The sequence below is a fragment of the Schistocerca gregaria genome, chromosome 11, assembly GCF_023897955.1.
Source record: "Schistocerca gregaria isolate iqSchGreg1 chromosome 11, iqSchGreg1.2, whole genome shotgun sequence".
NCBI lineage: Eukaryota > Metazoa > Arthropoda > Insecta > Orthoptera > Acrididae > Schistocerca > Schistocerca gregaria.
Window position 1 is genome coordinate 139932609 of NC_064930.1, and position 22296 is coordinate 139954904.

The 22296-nt window shown below is 46.4% G+C and overlaps 1 protein-coding gene across 31 annotated transcripts in view; it reads left to right on the forward strand.

Annotated features, from left to right (window-relative positions):
* The window catches only part of LOC126295245 (basement membrane-specific heparan sulfate proteoglycan core protein), a 1297357-nt gene that overhangs the window by 19621 nt on the left and 1255440 nt on the right, over positions 1 to 22296 (forward strand). For all 31 annotated transcript variants that reach the window (XM_049987617.1, XM_049987624.1, XM_049987622.1 and 28 more), the window contains exon 2: positions 9683 to 9871. In XM_049987617.1, the coding sequence (XP_049843574.1) occupies positions 9752 to 9871 (120 nt within the window). In that variant the 5' untranslated portion in view covers positions 9683 to 9751. The remainder of the gene's footprint in view (positions 1 to 9682; positions 9872 to 22296) is intronic.

Below are 22296 nucleotides of genomic sequence, written 5' to 3' on the forward strand. Positions count from 1 at the left end.
ATAGTGCTCAGAGCCATTTGAACCATTTTGAGCCAAATGATTCAAATGGCTGTAAGTCATCAGTCATCAGTCCACTAGAACTTAGAACTACACTCCTGGAAATTGAAATAAGAACACCGTGAATTCATTGTCCCAGGAAGGGGAAACTTTATTGACACATTCCTGGGGTCAGATACATCGCATGATCACACTGACAGAACCACAGGCACATAGACACAGGTAACAGAGCATGCACAATGTCGGCACTAGTACAGTGTATATCCACCTTTCGCAGCAATGCAGGCTGCTATTCTCCCATGGAGACGATCGTAGAGATGCTGGATGTAGTCCTGTGGAAAGGCTTGCCATGCCATTTCCACCTGGCGCCTCAGTTGGACCAGCGTTCGTGCTGGACGTGCAGACCGCGTGAGACGACGCTTCATCCTGTCCCAAACATGCTCAATGGTGGACAGATCCGGAGATCTTGCTGGCCAGGGTAGTTGACTTACACCTTCTAGAGCACGTTGGGTGGCACGGGATACATGCGGACGTGCATTGTCCTGTTGGAACAGGAATGGTAGAACGATGGGTTCGATGACGGTTTGGATGTTCCATGCACTATTCAGTGTCCCCTCGACGATCACCAGAGGTGTACGGCCAGTGTAGGAGATCGCTCCCCACACCATGATGCCGGGTGTTGGCCCTGTGTGCCTCGGTCGTATGCAGTCCTGATTGTGGCGCTCACCTGCACGGCGCCAAACACGCATACGACCATCATTGGCACCGAGGCAGAAGCGACTCTCATCGCTGAAGACGACACGTCTCCATTCGTCCCTCCATTCACGCCTGTCGCGACACCACTGGAGGCGGGCTGCACGATGTTGGGGCGTGAGCGGAAGACGGCCTAACGGTGTGCGGGACCGTAGCCCAGCTTCATGGAGACGGTTGCGAACGGTCCTCGCCGATACCCCAGGAGCGGCAGTGTCCCTAATTTGCTGGGAAGTGGCGGTGAGGTCCCCTACGGCACTGCGTAGGATCCTACGGTCTTGGCGTGCATCCGTGCGTCGCTGCGGTCCGGTCCCAGGTCGACGGGCACGTGCACCTTCCGCCGACCACTGGCGACAACATCGATGTACTGTGGAGACCTCACGCCCCACGTGTTGAGCAATTCGGCGGTACGTCCACCCGGCCTCCCGCATGCCCACTATACGCCCTCGCTCAAAGTCCGTCAACTGCACATACGGTTCACGTCCACGCTGTCGCGGCATGCTACCAGTGTTAAAGACTGCGATGGAGCTCCGTATGCCACGACAAACTGGCTGACACTGACGGCGGCGGTGCACAAATGCTGCGCAGCTAGCGCCATTCGACGGCCAACACCGCGGTTCCTGGTGTGTCCGCTGTGCCGTGCGTGTGATCATTGCTTGTACAGCCCTCTCGCAGTGTCCGGAGCAAGTACGGTGGGTCTGACACACCGGTGTCAATGTGTTCTTTTTTCCATTTCCAGGAGTGTACTTAAACCTAACTCACGTAAGGACATCACACACATCCGTGCCCGAGGCAGGATTCGAACCTGCGGCCGTAGCGGTCGCGCGGTTCCAGACTGTAGCGCCTAGAACCGCTCGGCCACCCCGGCCGGCACTTGTTGGTGCCCCAGCATTGACTTCTGCTGCAATTTGCCGAAGGGTCTCACTTCTGTACGTCGAAACATTCTCTTCAATCGTCGTTGGTCCCGTTCTTGCAGGATCTTTCGCGGCCGCAGCGATGTCGGAGATTTGATGTTGTACCCCTGATATTCACGGTACACTCGTGAAATGGTCGTACGGTACGGGGAAAGCCTCACTTCATCGCTACCTCGGAGATGCTGTGTCACATGGCTCGTGCGCCGACTGTAACACCAAGTTCGAACTCACTTAAATCTTGATAACCTGCCATTGCAGCAGCAGTAACCGGCCTAACAACTGCGCCAGACACTTGTTGTCTTATACGGGCGTTGCCGACCGCAGCGCGGTATTCCGCCTGTTTACATGTCTCTGTGTTTGAATACGCGTGCATGCACCAGTTTCTTTGGCGCTTCAGTGTAGATACAGCCATTTTTACGATATGTACGGATTGTGGCGCCAGCTTTCCCCACCGCCACCAGCCACGCCCCCATCCCTAGGAGCGCTGACGACAGCTGGTGCCTTGAGCTGTTGCTCGGTTCCCCCACTTGCGTTTCGAGTGGCGCTCCTCTGTTGTGAACTCATTAGGCAATCTGCTTATGCGGCCGTGGCGTCAGCGGGCTCAGGCGAGAAAGCACTGCCTTGCCCCCCCCCCCCCCCCCCCCCTCTTGTATAACCCGCTGCAGCTGTGCGAGCGGAGCGACGGGAACACCTGCGGAGAAATTCCACTCCAGAAAGCACGTGTCGTGTTCTGACGCGAACACGCCGCGCCAGTCCGGCCAAATCCGGCGACGAAAAAGGAAAATGTCTTGGCGTCGCTGTAAAAAGACCGTTTCCTTACGAAGCGGAAAAAAAATCACCCAAAAGGGTACGTTAAACTGGGGCGTTGTGGTAGGAAACGTGGCCAGATTGAAGTGAAGGGACTGAAATGTTGTCTACAACAAACCTGATTGCAGGTGTACGAGTGGAAGGACAGGAAATTGAAGGTAGAGTAGGGAGTGAGACCTGGTTGTAGCCTATGTCGATGGTAGGTTGGTTCGGAGGAGGGGACCAAATACAAAGGTCACCGGTCCCATCGGATTAAAGAAGGATGGCGAAGGAAGTCCCTTCGAAATGTTCAAATGGTTCTGAGCACTATGGGCCTTAACATCTGAGCACATCAGTCCGCTAGAACTTAGAACGAATCCGACAACAAAAAGGGAAAATGTCTTGGCGTCGCTATGGAAGGGGGCGTTAAACTGGGGTGTTGTGGTAGGAAACGTGGCCAGATTGAAGTGCAGAGAGTGAAATGTGGCCTGCAACAAACTTGATTGCAATTGTAGGAGTCAAAGGACAGGACATTGAAGGTAGAGAAGGGTGTGAGACTGCGTTGTTGCCTATGTTGATGGTAGGTTGGTTTCCATGAGGGGTCTAGACAGCAAGGTCATCGATCCCATCGGATCAGTTGTGGAATTTCGGAACACGTATTCTGTTCGAGTATAATGGCTTCTCTGGAGACTAGAAATGTACTCTAAAGCAATCAGCATGGGTTTCGAAAAAGACGATCGTGTGAAACCCAGCTCGCGCTATTCGTCCAAGAGACTCAGAGGGCCATAGACACGGGTTCACAGGTAGATGGAGTGTTTCTTGACTTCCGCAAGGCGTTCGATACAGTTAACCACAGTCGTTTAATGAACAAAGTAAGAGCATACGGACTATCAGACCAATTGTGTGATTGGATTGAAGAGTTGCTATGTAACAGAACGCAGCATGTCATTCTCAATGGAGAGAAGTCTTCCGAAGTAAGAGTGATTTCAGGTGTGCCGCAGGGGAGTGTCATAGGACCGTTGCTATTCACAATATACATAAATGACCTTGTGGATGACATCGGAAGTTCACTGAGGCTTTTTGCAGATGATGCTCTGGTATATCGAGAGGTTGCAACAATGGAAAATTGTACTGAAATGCAGGAGGATCTGCAGCGAATTGACGCACGGTGCAGGGAATGGCAATTCAATCTCAATGTAGACAAGTGTAATGTGCTGCGAATACATAGAAAGAAAGATCCCTTATCATTTAGCTACAATATAGCAGGTCAGCAACTGGAAGCAGTTAATTCCATAAATTATCTGGGAGTAGGCATTAGGAGTGATTTAAAATGGAATGATCATATAAAGATGATTGTCAGTAAAGCAGCTAACAGACTGAGATTCATTGGAAGAATCCTAAGGAAATGCAATTCGAAAACAAAGGAAGTAGGTTACAGTACGCTTGTTCGCCCACTGCTCAGCAGTGTGGGATCCGTACCAGATAGGGTCGATAGAAGAGATAGAGAAGATCCAACGGAGAGCAGCGCGCTTTGTTACAGGATTTAGTGATCGCGAAAGCGTTACGTAGATGATAAACTCCAATGGAAGGCTCTGCGGGAGAGACGCTCAGTAGCTCGGTACGGGCTTTTGTTGAAGTTTCGAAAACATACGTTCACCGAGGAGTCAAGCAGTATATTGCTCCCTCCTTCGTACATCTCGCGAAGAGAAGACGAGGGTAAAATCGGAGACATTAGAGTCCACACAGAGACATAGCGACAATCGTTTCCACGAACAATACCAGTCAAGGCAGAACCGATAGAGGTACTCAAGGTACCCTCCGCCACACACCGTCAGGTGGCTTGCGGAGTATGGATGTAGATGTAGATGTAGAGGTGGGGAAGGAAGTACCATCCAAATATTCAAATGGTTCTGAGCACATGTGCGCCCGAGGCAGGATTCCAACCTGCGACTTCAGGAACAGCACAGATCCGGACTGAAGCCCCTATAAATGCTCGGCCACAGCGGCCGCCTGGAAACAGCAACCCAGCTTCTTCAAGACTGTGCTGCATTGTGTAAATAAAGCGCACCTGTTATTGTGTTGCTGTTGTCTTCAGTCCTGAAACTGGTTTGGTGCAGCTCTCCATGCTACTCTATCCTGTGCAAGCTTCTTAATTTCCCAGTACCTACTGCAACCTACATCCTTCTGAATCTACTTAGAGTATTCATCTCTTGGTCTCCCTCTACCATTTTCACCCTCCACGCTGCCCACCAATGCTAAATTTGTGATTCCTTGATGCCTCAGAACATGTCCTACCAACCGGTCCCTTCTTCTTGTCAATTTGTGCCACAAACTTCTCCCCAATTCTATTCAATACCTCCTAATTAGTTATGTGATCTACCTATCTAACCTTCAGCATTCTTCTGTAGCACCACATTTCGAAAGCTTCTATTCTCTTCTTGATTCTCTTCTTGTCGAAACTATTTATCGTCCGCCTTTCACTTCCATACATGGCTGCACTCCATACAAATACTTTCAGAATCGACTTCCTGACACTTAAATCTATACTGGATTTTAACAGATTTTTTGCTATTGCCGGTCTACATTTTATATCCTCTCTACGTCGACCATCATCGGTTATTTTGCTCCCCAAATAGCAAAACTTCTTTACTACTTTAAGTGTCTCAATTCCCAATCTAATTCCCTCAGCATCACCCAACTTAATACGACTACATTCCATTATCCTCGTTCTGCTTCACCTGTTACTACCGAGATCAAACGAATACCGAAAGCCGGCCGGAGTGACCGAGCGGTTATAGGCGCTTCAGTCTGAAACTGCGCCACTGCTACGGTCGCAGGTTCGAATCCTGCCTCGGGCATGGATGTGTGTGTTGTCCTTAGGTTAGTTAGGTTTAAGTAGTTCTAAGTTCTAGGGGACTGCTGACCTCAGAAGTTAAGTCCCATAATGCCCAGAGCCATTTGAACCATTTTTTGAGTACCGAAAAGTATCGTTTCTACAGAAGCAAAATACCGGTATCGATTTTAACCGATCGGTTTTTTCCCGTCCCTACTTCAGTACGGTTTGCGGAGTGTAGAAGCGGATGTAGATTCCGTTTGGCAAAATGGCTCGCGCTAAAAATCGAGAGGTATCCAGTTTACAACCACGCGACTCTCACACGCAGCGGCCATTCAAGACGGAGTAACTGTTTTAGCTGTACACGGACAAAACGCTTCATTTGGGTATCCACGTTGTTACGAACCTGTTACCTCCCAATTATCACGGTCGTTAAGTCCGGGCTATCACTGTATAGGCACCTTGTTTTGTGTTGTTACGCGGAAGAGGGTGGGATGAGCATTACGTAGAAGAGGGGAGTAATAAAAAAGGTAAAGAGGGAGAGGGGAACAGGTGAAGGGCGACGGGTGGGGAGGGGAGGGAGGGAGGTGTGGTAATTTGGCGGCAGGGCGTAATGGAATAGCAGCCGACACCTCGCTAGATCGCACACGCAACCCGCATTACCCGGTGCACGGCAGCAGACCCGGAAAAAAGGGCAGAGCGGCCGACGCCGGCGCTGGCGTATAAAGTACCCTCGGCCGCAAACCGGTTACCGGCAGACACGGACCGCTGGTTCTGCCCGGCTGCTAGCGGTTCCGCGTATTTCTCTCTGCACGTACGCCGATGAACCGAAATATTATCAACGTTGTCACCGCGTGCGTAACAGCGTTTTGGTCCACTATTGGAGCGATTCTGGTTGGCACGCATGCAACAGGTTACTTGCTGGGTTTCCGATGGTATGAGGCAGCAGCTTGTGTACGCACACGTCACGCAGTACGCGTAAATTACGCTTCGCTGATTGTGCGTGTATAGCTGGCGCCCAAAAGCGTCCCAGATGTGTTCATGTCAGGCGAATCTCGTGGCCGAGACACCGACGTGAGTTCTGCGTCATGCTCCTACAGCGCGATTCTGCATTTGTAGCACGGGCCGTTATCCTGTTGGAAAATGTCATCGCCGTGACGAAAGACATCGGGTTGGGATCAGGAGAATTTGGTGGCCCAGTCACAGACGTGAGTTCCTCCATGCCCATAGCGCGATTCTACCCTTGCGGCATGGGGTGTTAGCCTGCTGGAAGATACCATCTTGGAAGACTTCAGGTTCAGATTAGGCGGATTTGGTGGCTCTGCAACCGACGTGAATCTGGTGGCCCAGTCGCTGATGTGAGTTCACTATCAGGCAGCTAATATCTCTGTAGCGCGATTCTACCCTTGTTGCACGTGGTGTTATCCTGCTGGAAGATACCTTTGTGGAAGACTTTGGGTTCAAATTAGGGAAATTTGGTGGCTCTGCAACCGACGTGAATCTGCTGACCCAGTCGGCGATGTGATCTCACTATCAGGCTCCCCGTAGCGCGATTCTACATTTGTGGCATGGGGTGTTATCCTGCTGGAAGATACCATTGCCATCGTGGAATACTTTGGTTTCAGATTAGGCGGATTCGGTCGATCTGCAACCGACGTGAATCTGGTGGCCCAGTCGGCGATGTGAGCTCACTATCAAGCTCCACATATCACTGTAGCGCGATTCTGTCCTTGTGGCATGGGGTGTTATCGCCATTGTGGAAGACTTCAGGTTTAGATTAGGCGGATTTGGTGGCTCTGCCACCGACATGGATTCCCCGTCATGCCCCTCATACCTCTGTAGCATGAGTCTGCCCTGTTCGTATGATGTGTTATCCTGCTGTGAGATGCCATGTCTCAGAAGGCATCAGTTTCTGACCAGGCGAATCTGGTGGCCCAGTTGTCGATGTGGTTTCACTATCAGGCTCCTTGTATCCCTGTAGCCTGATTCTGCCCTTGTGGCGTGGTGCGTTATCCTGTTGGAAGATGCAGTCGCCATTGTGGGAGATATCAAGAATGAAGGGGAGCACGTGATCTGCAGTAACGTTGAAAACACTCTACAGGTTTCACAAGGCCTTCGATTACTACCACAGGTTCCATGGAAGCCCAGGCGAATGTCCACCACAGCACAGCACTTTCCTACTGCCCTGCCCCTGAGGTACAGTGCATGCTTCAAGCAGCTTTTCACCTGGATGACGTCATATGTGGACACAGCCTCCGACCTGGCCTGACAAGAAACGCTATTCATCCGACCAGCTTACATATTTCCAGTCATCCTTGGTCCAATCTGTTTGATGCCATGTCCACTGCAATCGTAATTGATGATATTGTAACACCAACACAGTGACATGATGGCCATCCGCTGCAGAGCTCCATGTTCGGCGATGCATACCTGAATGATGTCTGCCCGAAACACCTGTGCCTGCAATCAGATCTGCCACAGGTCGCAGACTGTCGTGATTTGCAAAGTGGTCAAGCCTCCGACCTCCGCGTTCTGTGATGAGGCGTGGATGTCCAGCACCGTGTCTCCTACTTGTGGTTTCACCGAGCTTCAACCATTTTGCAGACACGCTCGTGGCAGTAGAACGCCGAGAGCCAACCGCCTTCGCTGTTTCCGAGATGGTCGTTCTCTGGCGCCACGTCATGTCCAAGACCCAACCGAGAGCCGATGGTAGAGTCCCGCACACAAAGGACACTCACATCGTACACAGAGAGGACATAGGGTGTAGATTAGATCTGTGGGGAGAGTTACAAATTTGCAAACTTCTTGAGCTCAAGGACTGTAACATACTGAACGACCAGTTAAACCTTGCTTGTAGACAAATTTTCGAAGGCTTTAATCCTGTACTTTTTACGGTATAACATTAATGCTGGTAACCTTAGTGGTTTATTCCCTGAGGAAGCTATGATGCACCCTCAGTGCTTAAAGCTACTACATCGGCCCTTATGTGATTTTTGCCTGGCTCTAAAATTTTGTTTTTCCTGTGAATGTGTACTTGCGTCCGTAACTCTTTCTTGACAAGAGCCATTAGTGGCAATTTTTAAGTTCTGACATGTATACCGTTTGTGGGCTTCACTAATATAGTAATGTAATTTTTTTATATTTTTGCTGTATGTGCCACTGGGCGTAAGTTTCTCGGCGTAAGCGCCACCTGCTTTTTTGATGCATAACTACATTATTTGTACCAATGCAGCAGTGTTACTTTTCCTTCCTTTTTCTATTGTTACTCTACCTAAGGACTTTATTGATACTGATAATTTCCACGTTGTCTTTGTACGCCAATTGGCACATGTTTCTCGGCACGAGCGCCGCCTGCCTCGTTTTCAGTGTAACTACGCTTGCCGACTACACTCAGTCGGTTGTCAGCTCTGCAAGATCCGTGAGCTATTTTATATTTACGTGACAAACCCTAATTCTAGGGCTATATTTTATTTTTGACACATGGGTCAATGCCGACAATTGTAAAAACGGCGATGGTACGTTAGCGCTTACTAATGTAAAATTCTAAGTACCAATCGCCGTTATATCACTTCTGTAATGCAAGAGATCTCTAATTTGTCTTAAAATTTGTTCTTGGCTTACACGTTTCATGCTTTTCTAATGTAAGCTATGATGTTCATTACCCTTACGTTACTTTCTGAAGAAGATACATTTATATTTGTCGAAACCAAGTTAAAAAATATCTTTATCTATTGCAACTGGTCGGCTGTTTATAATGTTATTACACTCACATACATCACACCGCTCAAATTGGGCCAAGTAGTTCGTAAATTTAAAAATTTTACAAAATTACCACTTCGCTTCTCTGGGTGTTCTCGAAAACTACTGTAGATACGTGTGTGGGACACTCTTTCATTAGATGCACCAGACCAGTAACAGCAAAGTAAATGGAAATCGTGCTTTACTTTAACCTTGTACAGTTTTGCGATGGCTTCATATTAGCGAAGCTGCTAAATTTCAGGCAAAATCTTTTATTAGTCGTACTCTGTAATTAAACATTAGCGGATCTATGTTTATATGATTTTTTTTTTTTCTTTGTAGAATAGCATAAAAAATGGTTGAAATGGCTCTAAGCACTATGGGACTCAACATCTGAGGTCATCAGTCCCCTAGAACTTAGAACTACTTAAAGCTAAATAACCTAAGGACGTCACAAACATCCATGCCCGAGGCCGGCACACACAAAACACAACTTTGTTAATTTTACATACTACAGAATTGCCCAAAAATGAGTTTGCATAGCACACACCTCATCACAGTCTTTGATATTTCATTGGTTTCGTTGACAGAGCTGAGTGCTGTTTACCATTCATGGTGTTTCTCGTGTGGCAGCCAAGTGACCGGAGTGTGTCCTGTGTTTCAGGAACCGCGACGCGAGGGTGCACCCGCCCCCGCCGCCTCCAGTGTGACCGCCCCCCTCCCACGTGCCACCATGGGTGGCGCGCCCTCCCCCACCATGCTCTCCGCCACCACGACCACCACCATCAGCACCACGGTGCCCGTGGTGCTTCTGCTCGTCTCCGCCGCGTGCCTGTCTCCGATCTCTGCACAGGTGAGTGCTATCTCGCGCAAAATAACGCAACACCCGCGCAGAAACGCATTCTCGTCTTCGGCGCCTGACGAGTCCACCGCTTTGCCCAACGGGGGCGGCCTCGTCACTTAACTGTCCTCTGACGACCTACGCTCTTCCGGTATTCTCGTTGGTACGACTTCGAAATGTGGTGCTACAGAAGAATGTTGAAGATCAGGTGGGTAGATCAAGTAACTAATCAGGAGGTACTGAATAGAATTGGGGAGAAGAGGATCGGTTGGTAGGACATGTTCGGAAGCATCAAGGGATCACCAATTTAGTATTGGAGGGCAGCGTGGAGGGTAAAAATCGTAGAGGGAGACCAAGAGATGAATACACTAAGCAGATTCAGAACGATGTAGGTTGCAGTAGCTACTGGGAGATGAAGAAACTTGCACAGGATAGGGTAGCATGGAGAGCTGTATCAAACCAGTCTCAGGACTGAAGACCACAACAACATCAACGTCTTTACTACGCCCCGTAGCTGCAGGAAGAGTCCTTCGCAATCAGACATGCGTCATTATATGCACTGCTTTAAAACTTGCATCGTGAGAGGCAAACAAGGAAGCAAAAATCCCATTAAAGACTGTGCTTGACAAGACAGCACGAACCACTTGCTAATCCAGTCAACACTGAGCGCAGAACAGCCAGGGGGGGGGGGGGGGGGGGACGTAGCTACAAGTTAATGATTTTTCCTTCACGGGACACCACAACCATGTAGAACTTCTTGAAATAAATTTCCTCTATCTGTAGATTTATACTCGTTTGCTTCACGTAGTCTTGATTTGAGTTTCGTAGCGATTGCCAACAGCAATTTCGCAGAAAATATCTGACCTGTCTAAACGACATGTCATCGCCAATAATGGTGACCCGTCATTTAGGCAGGTCGGACATTTTCTTAGGTGTCAGATTGCTCGTGGGGATCGCGACGAAGCACAAACCACGATTGTGGGAAGTAAATGGATACAAATCTATAGTCAAGTGGCGGAAATTTCTTACAAGAAATAGCTACAAGCACTTGCCAAGGCTTCACTACTTCAGGAAAAGACACGGAAGGTCTGGAAACAAATAGTTTCTCCGATACAATGTATTGCGACTCAAAATTTCTGGCAGATCAAATCTCTCTGTCCCACGGAGACGAACCTTGGGACTAGCGGAAAAATCTGTGAGGACGAGTCGTGAGTGGTGCTTGGATAGCTTAGCTGGAAGAGTATTCGCCCACGGAGGGCAAAGGTACCGAGTTCGAATCTCGGTCCAGCACACCATTTTCAAATTCAAATGGCTCCAAGTACTATGCGACTTAACATCGGAGTCATCAGTCCTCTAAACTTGTTGTTGTTGTGGTCTTCAGTCCTGAGACTGGTTTGATGCAGCTCTCCATGCTACTCTATCCTGCGCAAGCTTCTTCATCTCCCAGTACCTACTGCAACCTACGTCCTTCTGAATCTGCATAGTGTATTCATCTCTTGGTCTCCCTCTACGATTTTTACTCTCCACGCTGCCCACCAATGCTAAATTTGTGATCGCTTGATGCCTCAGAACATGTCCTACCAACCGATACCTTCTTCTTGTCAAGTTGTGCCACAAACTTCTCCCCAATTCTATTCAATACCTCCTCATTAGTTATGTGATCTACCCATCTAAACTTCAGCATTCTTCTGTAGCACCACATTTCGAAAGCTTCTATTCTCTTCTTGTCCAAACTATTTATCGCCCACGTTTCACTTCCATACATGTCTACACTCCATACAAATGCTTTAAGAAATGACTTCCTGACACTTAAATGTATACTCGATGTTAACAAATTTCTCTTCTTCAGAAATGCTTTCCTTCCCATTGCCAGTCTACATTTTATATCCTCTCTACTTCGACCATGATCAGTTATTTTGTTCCCCAAATAGCAAATCTCCTTTACTACTTCAAGTGTCTCATTTCCTAATCTATTACCCTCAGCATCACCCGACTTAATTCGACTGCATTCCATTATCCTCGTTTTGCTTTTGTTGATCTTCATCTCATACCCTTCTTTCAAGACACTGTCCATTCCGTTCAACTGCTGTTTCAGGTCGTTTGCTGTCTCTGATAGAATTACAATGTCATCGGCGAACCTCAAAGTTTTTATTTCTTCTCCACGGATTTTAATACCTACTCCGAATTTTTCTTTTGTTTCCTTTATTCCTTGCTCAATATACAGATTGAATAAATAACATCAGGGAGAGGCTACAACTTCGTCTCACTTTCTTCCCAACCACTGCTTCCCTTTCATGTCCCTCGACTCTTACAACTGGCATCTGGTTTCTACAAAAATTGTAAATAACCTTTCGCTCCCTGTATTTTACCCCCTGCCACCTTTAGAATTTAAAAGAGAGTATTCCAGTCAACATTGTCAAAAGCTTTCTCTAAGTCTACAAATGCTAGAAACGTAGGTTTGCCTTTCCTTAATCTTTCTTCTAAGATAAGTCGTAGGATCAGTATTGAGTCACGTGTTCCAGTATTTCTACGGAATCCAAACTGATCTTCCCCGAGGTCGGCTTCTACTAGTTTTTCCATTCGTATGTAAAGAATTCGTGTTAGTATTGTGCAGCCGTGACTTAGGAAGCTGATAGTTCGTTAATTTTCACATCTGTCAACACCTGCTTTCTTTGGGATTGGAATTATTATATTCTTCTTGACGTCTGAGGGTATTTCGCCTGTCTCATACACCTTGCTGACCAGTTAGAACTACTCAAAACTAACCAACCTAAGGACATCACACACATCCATGCCCGAGGCAGGATTCGAACCTGCGACCGTAGCAGCAGCGCGGTTCCACACTGAACCACCTAGAAGCGCTGGGCCACTCCGGCCAGCGGTTCTTAACGATTAAAACAGATCGCACTTCCATGTGTATTGTTTTGTTTTATCACCAAACATGTTTCACCGAAGTTGTTGCATCTTCAGTGTGGTTTTTTTAATTACTTTCCTTATATTTGACATTTCCTACGTGTCCTGTGATTGCCATCCAAGAAGCAGCAATAGTTCTAACTTAGGACTCCATTTCACGACTGTAGTTCTTTCCTAGCCCTTAGATATGACAAGTTCATTTTATGTATCAAACGAGTTCTTGTGTAGCTGATTGCGTTTCCTCCTGTCCGTTTGTAAATAACTGCGTCCTGTTACTTTGCTGTGGCTTGCACACACAAAATGTGTAAGACCGCGTACTAAGCTTCTACAAAGCTTACTAAATGAAACTAAATAAAACAAGGCAGGAGACGAGGTACTGGCGGAATTAAACTGTGAGGACGGGACGTGGGCCGTGCTTGAGTAGTACAGTTGATGGAGCACTTGCCCGCGAAAGGCAAAAGTCCCGAGTTCGAGCCTCGGTCCGACAGTTTTCATCTGCCAAGGAGTTTGTAAACAAACGTTATTAGCATTCTACACTTATGCCCTCTGGCGCTCCTAATTGTAGCGTCTAACATGGCGGTGTGTAACGTAATTGTGTCGGTGCCGTAATCCAGTTCCGAAATCGAAGACTTCGAACACACATGGAGTAGCCTGTCTTTCAGCACGACAACGCGAGAGCACACAGGAGCGCTGCCACATCTCCAACAGTACGACACCTCGGTTTCGTTGTCATCGATCTTCCTCCATACATTGCCCACGGGGCTCTATCCGGTTTTCGTCGGTTTCAAAAACTTAATGAACGCCCATGAGAGGCTCACACTGATAGTGACGAACCGGTGCAAGCAGAGGTCTCCGTCAACAAAGTCAAACATTCTACAGTGGAGGTTAATCAACAAAGGGGCTTCTTTGATGGGAGAAATGTGTTCGTCGCCAGTGGTGAGTATGTTCAGAAATAATTCATTGGAAGAATCCTAAGGAGATGCAATCCGGAAACAAAGGAAGTAGGTTACAGTACGCTTGTTCGCCCACTGCTTGAACACTGCTCAGCAGTGTGGGATCCATACCAGATAGGGTTGATAGAAGAGATAGAGAAGATCCAACGGAGAGCAGCGAGCTTCGTTACAGGGTCATTTAGCAATCGCGAAAGCGTTACGGAGATGATAAACTCCAGTGAAAGAGTATGTGGGAGAGACGCTCTGTATCTCCGTACGGACTTTTGTTGAAGTTTCGATAACATACCTTCACCGAGGAGTCAAGCAGTATACTGCTCTCTCCTACGTATATCTCGCGAAGAGACCTTGAGGATAAAATCAGAGAGATTATAGACCACACAGAGGTATACCGACAATCCTTTCCACGAACAATACGAGACTGGTATAGAAGGGAGAACCGATAAAGGTACTCAAGGTACCCTCCGCCACACACCGTCAAGTGGCTTGCGGGGTATGCATGTAGATGTAGATGCAGATGTAGAAATATGTAGACATGAAGAACAAAGACGTAGAATGTTATTAACGTTTGCTTTATTTAATGAGGTTTAACAGTTTTTATGTAAAAATTCCGGAATCATTACTTTTTCCCATCCGTATACGGCGCAAGCAGATGTGAGTGGTGTTGTAGCGAAGCTCTTTCCGCGTGTAATGAGTCAGACACGCGTGTCGCTATCTGGGTTATCAGTGAACACTCGACGCGCAAATTGCGCCTAAACTGTTTGCCGAAAAAATAAATCTGCCGAACTGAGCTACCGCTGACGTTGTAGGCACGTATCGCCACAGAGTCGGTCACGAGTAAAACACGGTTTTCACAGTAATGAGCGGTTGGACGCCATTTCTTTATTAATTATCTATTACTCAGGTGCAGAGGATTATTCAGTCGCCCCTACCGATGTAGATCGCTGCAACCCGCAATGTTATATGTGGCTTTCAGAAACGACAAGCGAGTTTTTCACATTTTCTCGCTCGCTACGCGCAAACTGTTGGTCTTACAGAAAAAAAAGAACGTGACCTTGTTTTTTGTAGCAAATTTCTGCTTCTGTGTTGGCAGCGCTGTGTAGCGCTTTGCATTGGATCTCTGACTGCGCTTTCTGTGTAAGAGACTCTGTGGCTGGTTGGACTCGTTGTTGGAAGTTAATCGCCAGTATTGTTGGGCAGCTGGAAGTTTCAAATTTAATGCAGTTGAATTTTGTTCTGCGCTTCGTTTTCACTCAAGGTCACGGTTTTCGATTCATTCAGCGGAAACGAAGAAAATGATTTTCGAACGCACCTCCACACTATAGTCGTATGTAACCAATCAGGATTTGTAGTATGTTGTTCATGGTGTACGCTCTTACGACTATACAAAAATTTCAGACTACACGATCTATTCCCGATATTCAGCATCGATAGGGCTGTTAAGCCACTAGCATAGTCGGCTATTTCCGATCACATTATCCATTTAGACGTCCCCGTGGGAGTAAATGAGAAAAAATCGCCTTTTGTGTACATTACGCTAAAACTAGTGAAGCTGACAATTCTCGTAAAATGTAACCCTTTCAAGTACCGTAGTTTATTAGTCAGAAGACCTGACAAATACAGCGATTTAATTATTATTTTTCTTTTAAAATTAACAAAATAGATAAGATATAAGCAAACGTCAATTTTACAGTTTGTAGGTGCTCGACTAATGCGACAACTAATATGGCCAATCATAAAAGACCGAAAGACGTCGAATGTGGAAAATAATTCGCGAGGTCGCAAATATTTGTACAGTCGCAGGAGGGGGTGCCACGAACAACATAATCTGACCGGTGGGGGCTGAGTGTGGGAATGGGGGTGCATTCCAAGGCCACGTTCGTAAGTTTTTCTTGAATAGTTCGAAAACTGTGGCCTCTGCCGAAAACGCAATCCCAGCACAATATTTAACGACATTAAATTTGTAACAAAAAAAATAAGGTCCTGTTCATTTTTCCTGTAGCAATTATAGTGTAGCGTTAGCGAGCGAAAGAAAATGAAAATTTCGCGCGTGGGATTCGAAGGCCAGCTAAAGCGTTGCGTGTTGCATAAATCGACAGCGGTAGGAGCAACTGAATCATCCAGTATGCTTCCGACAAACGTGAGGTGAAAAATGCGGCCATGCCGACATTTTATCACGCGAATTCCAAGAACCAAAATACGCAGCACGATTAGTGTTCTGAAAGTTGGTGTAAACTGCAGCAGGTCGAGTTGACAGGGGCGGTGGATACTTTCGACCGTAAGCCAACAATGAGGAGTGAAGCTACTGAGAGTATCGCTGATGTGTAGGCCTACAAACTGACAGCAATGTGGAGCCTATACGGCAAGACAATAATGCGGAACTCAAATTCATGCGTTTGGATTTACTCTCAAAAACACACACCACTTTTGAGTGTTACAATTCGTGCAAATTGCTAACAGTTGGACATGCGTCATTTTTAACGACGGAGTTAAGCGTGTCCAGCATGACATGAAAGAGAATGGACTGGTTATCGGAATTAAGGGTTGCCCATTACCCACGAGGAGGAACCATAAGTGCCTCAGATGTTCGGACCACCGACTCTTCCAGAGCAACGTAGAGGCTGGAGTTACGGCGAGAGGGACTTACGCTGTAGAAAATGAAATCTTCGAAGAAGTGTAAAATGCGCATTTCTCGAGACATTTTTTCAAAATCTGGTTCGTATGGTTAAAGAGAAGTACTGGGCAGAATGGGATGCCGTTTTTGGATTTTAAAAAAAACGTACATTTGTAATTTTTGTTAGTGGCTTAGTTGATTTGCGAAGGGGACCATACAGCAAGGTCATCGGTGCTATAAGGTTAGGATGGGGAAGGAAATCGGCCGTGCCCTTTCAAAGGAAACATCCCAGCAGTTGCATGACGCGATTCTGGAAAATCGCGAGTTTGAACCGTCGTCCTCACGAATGCGAGTCCAGTGTGATAAGAACTGTGTCACCACGCTCGGTGTGTAATTTCAGTTTGAACCTCAAAAAAAAAAAAAATATATATATATATATATATAGAGAGAGAGAGAGAGAGAGATGTTCACTCTGAATATATATGAGAGGTTCACGCCGATATATATATATATATATATATATATATATATATATATATATATATATATATATATATAGGGGCAAAAACATTTGTCGATTGTCGGTACCCATGTCCTCAGAAGGCCGCCATGTTGAATACACTTCAGGAAATTTAGTTTTCGGGATTCACGCCATAGAGAATTTTATTCCGACAGTTTACGTATTATGTCCACGAATCCGCACGGTTTCGGAAAACATCGCTCATACGAAGCTCATCTTGCCCTTTTCTCACATGATACGCTGAGGACTATGGACGAACGCCAACGTACAGATTCCATATTTCTGGATTTCCGGAAACCATCTGACACGGTGCTGCTCCGTTACAGGGCTGTTAGTACCGAAGGTACGAGCGTATGGAACAAGTTCACAGATACTTGAGCGGCTCGAAGACATCTTAAGTAACAGAACGCAATATGTTGTGGTGGACGGCGAGTGTCCATCAGACCTGGGTATCATTAGGAGCGCCCCAGGGAAGTGTGTCGTTCTCTGTACACATAAACGATTTTGCGGACAGGGTGGGCAGCAGTCTGCGATTGTTTGCTGATGGTGCCGTGGTGTATCGGAAGGGGTCGAAGTTGAGTGATTATGGGAAGATACGAGACGACTTAGATAAAATTTGCAGTTGGTGTGATGAATGGCAGCTAGCTTTAACTATGGCAAAATGTAAGGTAATGCGGGTGAGTAGGAAAAACAAAGTTGTTTAAATATCTGGGTGAAACGTTGCAAAGCGATATGAGGTGGAATGGACATGTGTGGTAGGGAAGGCAATTGGTAAACTTCGGTTTATTGGGAGAATTATAGGCAAATGTGGTTCACCTGTAAAGCAGACCCCATATAGGTCGCTGGTGGGGCCTGTTCTTGAGTTGCGGTCGAGAGTTTGAGATCCGTACAAGCTCGGTTTAAAGGAAGACATCGAAGCAGTTCAGAGGCAGGTTGCGGGATTTGTTACCGGTAGGTTCGAACAACATGTAAACGCTACGGAGATGTCTCGGGAACTGATATGCGGGTCGGGAATCACTGGACATTCTTCTCGGGAAACGCTATTGACAAAATTTGGAGAAGCGTTATTTGAAGGTGACTTGCCGAACGATTCTACAGCACAAAGATGTAAGGTACGAGAAAATAGGCCTAATACGGAGGCGTTCAGACAGACTCTTTTTCTCTCGCTCTTCTTGCGAGTTGAACACGAGGGAGAATGAGTAGTAGTGGTACAAGGTACCCTCCGCCACGCACCGCAAGGTGGCTCCCGGAGTATCGATGTAGATGTAGGTATGTTTGATTCTGATTGCAGAATATACTCATTCGTGGTGCGAACCGTTTAGTTGTGGAATCCGCACAGCGTATTACGGCTGGCATTTTGCTTCATAGGCTCATCAAGTTACCGGCCGCAGTATAAGAGTCGAGGGGCACGAAAGGGAAGCAGTGGTTGGGAAGGGAGTGAGACTGGGTTGTAGTATATTTCCGATGTTATTCAATCTGTATACTGAGCGAGCAGTAAAGGAAACGAAAGAAAAATATGGCGTAGGAATTAAAATCAATGGAGGAGAAATAAAAGTTTTGAGGTTTGCCGATGACATTGTGTGTCAGAGACAACAAAGGAGCTGGAAGAGCAGTTGAACGGAGTGGACAGTGTCTTGAAAGGAAGATACAAGGTGAACACCAACAAAAACAAAAGGAGGATAATGGAATGTAGTCAAATTAAATCGGGTGATGCTGAGGGAATTAGGTAGGAAATGAGGCAGTTACAGTAGTAGATGAGTTTTGCAATTTAGTGAGGAAAATAACTAATGGTGGTCGAAGTAGAGAGGATATAAAATGTAGACTGGCAATGGTAAGGAAAGGGTTTCTGAAGAAGAGAAATTTGTTGAACATCCAGTATAGATTTAAGTCTCAGGAACTCCTTTCTGAAAGTATAGTGTAGCCATGTATGAAAATGAAACATGGACGAAAACCAGTTTAGACAAGAAGAGAATAGAAGCTTTCGAAATGGGGTGTTACAGAAGAATGCTGAAGATTAGGTGGGTAGATCTCATAGCTAATGAGGAGGTACTGGGTAGAATTGGGGAGAAGAGAAATTTGCGGCAAAAAATGAGTAGAAGAAGGGATCTTGTTGGTAGGACATGTTCTGAGGCATCAAGGGATCACCACTTTAGTATCGGAGGGCAGCGCGGAGTGTGAAAATCGTAGAGTGAGACCAAGAGATGAATACACTGAGCAGATTCAGAAGGATGTAGGTTTGCAGAAGGTACTGGGAGATGAAGAAGCTTGCACAGGATAGAGTAGCATGGAGAACTGCATCAAACCAGTCTCTGGGCCGAAGACCTCAACAACAACAGTATTTAATATTACTTTCGTTTGTTTATGAAGATTTGTACAGAGAAACAATTTTTTGCACAAAAAGTTTTTGAACGTGAGCATAAAATAAGATTCCTAGAATGGGAAACCCCTTTCAATTGTTGTTACGTCCGGTGCACGCATAGGCGTTCATTGTTGCCGTCATGGTTCTACTCTGCAACTGCCACACCTGTTGTGGTGGTACGCGACCGCTCTTCGGGCAGAGATGTAGTTTGTTAACCTCTGCATTAACGACGCGCCAGCCGCAGACAAGAGGAGAAATTAATGGCGCGATAAGACGCCAGCTACTCGCCGAATCTTATCTGCCTCGCGCCTGTTTTGCGAGCGCCACTCCGACAAAGACACCGCCGGCGCGGCGGGGGGAAGCTGGCTGGATGTGTGTCACAGGACCGAAGCCGCACCTGAAGATGGAAATCCTCGTGGCTGCGAAACTCGCCTTTCAACCACGGAAAAGGCGTAGCTTATCAGGAACATACAGGGCGTGAACAAAACTGTAGAAACATTACAAACACAATATGTGAAAAAAACTGAAACTTAACTCCGCCCGAACAGGCCATGAAGACCCAACGGTACCGCCCGACCGCCGCGTCATCCTCATGCCATAGACGTCACTGGATGCGGATATGGAGGGGCATGTCGTCAGCAAACCGCTCTCCCGGTCGTATGTCAGTTTAGGAGACCGGAGCCGCTACGTCTCAGTCAAGTAGCTCCTTAGTTTGCCTCACAAGGGCTGAGTGCAGCCCGCTCGCCAACAGCGCTCGGCAGACCAGATGGTCACCCATCCGAGTACTAGCCCAGCCCGACAGCCCTGCTGCAAGACTGTTGACAACGTGTGACGAACCAAGATACGATCTGTTTACTTCCTCTCTTGTTTTGTCATCTGCCTCCTTAAATTCGTTTTATTTCCATTTTTGCCTAATTACGATTAACATACATAAGAATAATCTGCATTTCCATTAAATAGAGAGGATGGCCTCAGTCTTAAGAAACATAGCGTCAGATCTAATTTTGTGGTTAGTTTTGTATATCTAACCAATGTCTTAATTTATTTTGACTATTCCTAGCTAATATCTTTTGTTATAGGGTGAAATCAGTGATTGTTTCGTGACAGATTCTGTTGTTGAATTACAAACAAATATAAATTGTATACTAATTACAAACATTTGGAAGAACAACTACTAGGTATTTATTTGGCTCTATTTGAAAACATATTGGCAAAGTCAGCAAATAATTAATTCCAAAATAGTTACTAGCTTAGTCAAAAGTATTGTTTCTATAACTATATGTGTGTAGTTGGTTATTTAAACAAATATTTCGGCCTAATCTTTGTGATAGAAGAAACTGTTAAAGAGGAGGAATTTTTTGATGTATTCAGTAAATTGGATGAGTAATTTCTGAAACATCGAACAATGTATAGTTTCAGTACCTGGTACTGTGAGGATGTATAAATGCCCGAGTTTTGATCCCGAGACAGTGAGTCCACAGCTGATTTTCAGAGAGGAATTATGTACTGTTTCAGTTAACAACAATGCTTTAGCTTATCTGTCGATTTCATGTAACATAAATCGGCCGTGTGTTAAAACACTGGCAGTATCTGTTCAGTTTATTTGAAAAATACTGTCACATGTACCGTATTATTCTGTGAGCTGTGTGGTTAGGTTTTTGCTCCTCTTAGGTGTTCAACAGCAAACTATCGTAGCAGTATGCTGATGTTTGCCTGAACCCTGTTAATGAGGCTTATCTAAATTTACCACTACTGAACTGGTCATATAACTGTGTAATATTGCGAGGTTGTGAACAATGGAAGTAAAGAACTGTGAAACGCAAGTGTGCAATTGTCGTCTACATCATTTGCAGTAGTTAATGTTGAACTTGCACCCCTTCTCCCCCCTCTCCCATTTTTCAGCCAATATAACAATGCAATAAGCCAACACCGAGACGAAATAAAGCAGGCGAACATCACAAACACGGCCGTACCGCCGGCACTCAAAACAGCTTCGTGTCGTCTCGGAATGGACAAACACAGATCCTGTACTGGTTTCAAGGGAATCCTATACCAGTAATTCTGCATACAGTGCTATGTTCCGATGAAGGTGATGGAGGTGCGTAGTGATCACACACCCTTTGCTCCAAAGTAGACCTCAAAGTCTCAATAATATTGAGATCTCGTGAGTGTGGTGGCTAGGGAAGATTTTAAAAATTCCGCCCGAACAGTCCTTTGGCGGCGCAACAGCACCTCTGAACGGACACCGCCGACTTCCTTCCCTGTCCTTTCCTAATCAAATGGTTCAAATGGCTCTGAGCACTATGGGACTCAACATCTGACGTCATCAGTCCCCTAGAACTTAGAACTACTGAAACCTAACTAACCCAAGCACATCACACACATCCATGCCCGAGGCAGGATTCGAACCTGCGACTGTAGCGGCCGCGTGGTTCCGGACTGAAGCGCCTAGAACCGCTCGGCCACAACAGCCAGCGTTTAGGGTAAACCTTTTCTATTTTTCGACATAGTCTCCTTTTAGACTGATACACTTCGTCCAACGCTGTTCTAATTTGTTGATTCCCTCAGAATACTACGAAATGTCCAAGTCTGCAAAATAGCTATTAGTTGTTGGAATCACCTCCTCGTTTGAATAAAATCTTTGTCCCGCCCGTCATTTCTTCAAATTGGGGAACAAATAGTATTCCGAGGGACCCAAGACTGGAGAATAGGCGGGATGTGAAACGAATTGGAATCCTATTTCCAATAATTTTGCGACCGCAATTGCTGAGGTGTGTGCTGGTGCTTTGTCGTGATGGAAAAGATTTTCTTGCGGTCCAATCGCCGGTGTTTTTCTTGCATCTCGGTTTTCAGACAGTCCAATAACGATGAACAATATGCACCTGTAATAGTTTACCCTTTTCCAGATGGTCGATGAGGATTATCCCTTGCGAAATCCAAAAGACAGTCGCCATAAGCAGTCCGGCCGAAGGAATGGTCTTCGCCATTTTTGGTGCAGATTCTCCCTCGGTAACCCATTGTTTAGATTGTCGTTTGGTCTCAGGAGTATAGTAATGTATCCACGCTCCATCCACAATGACG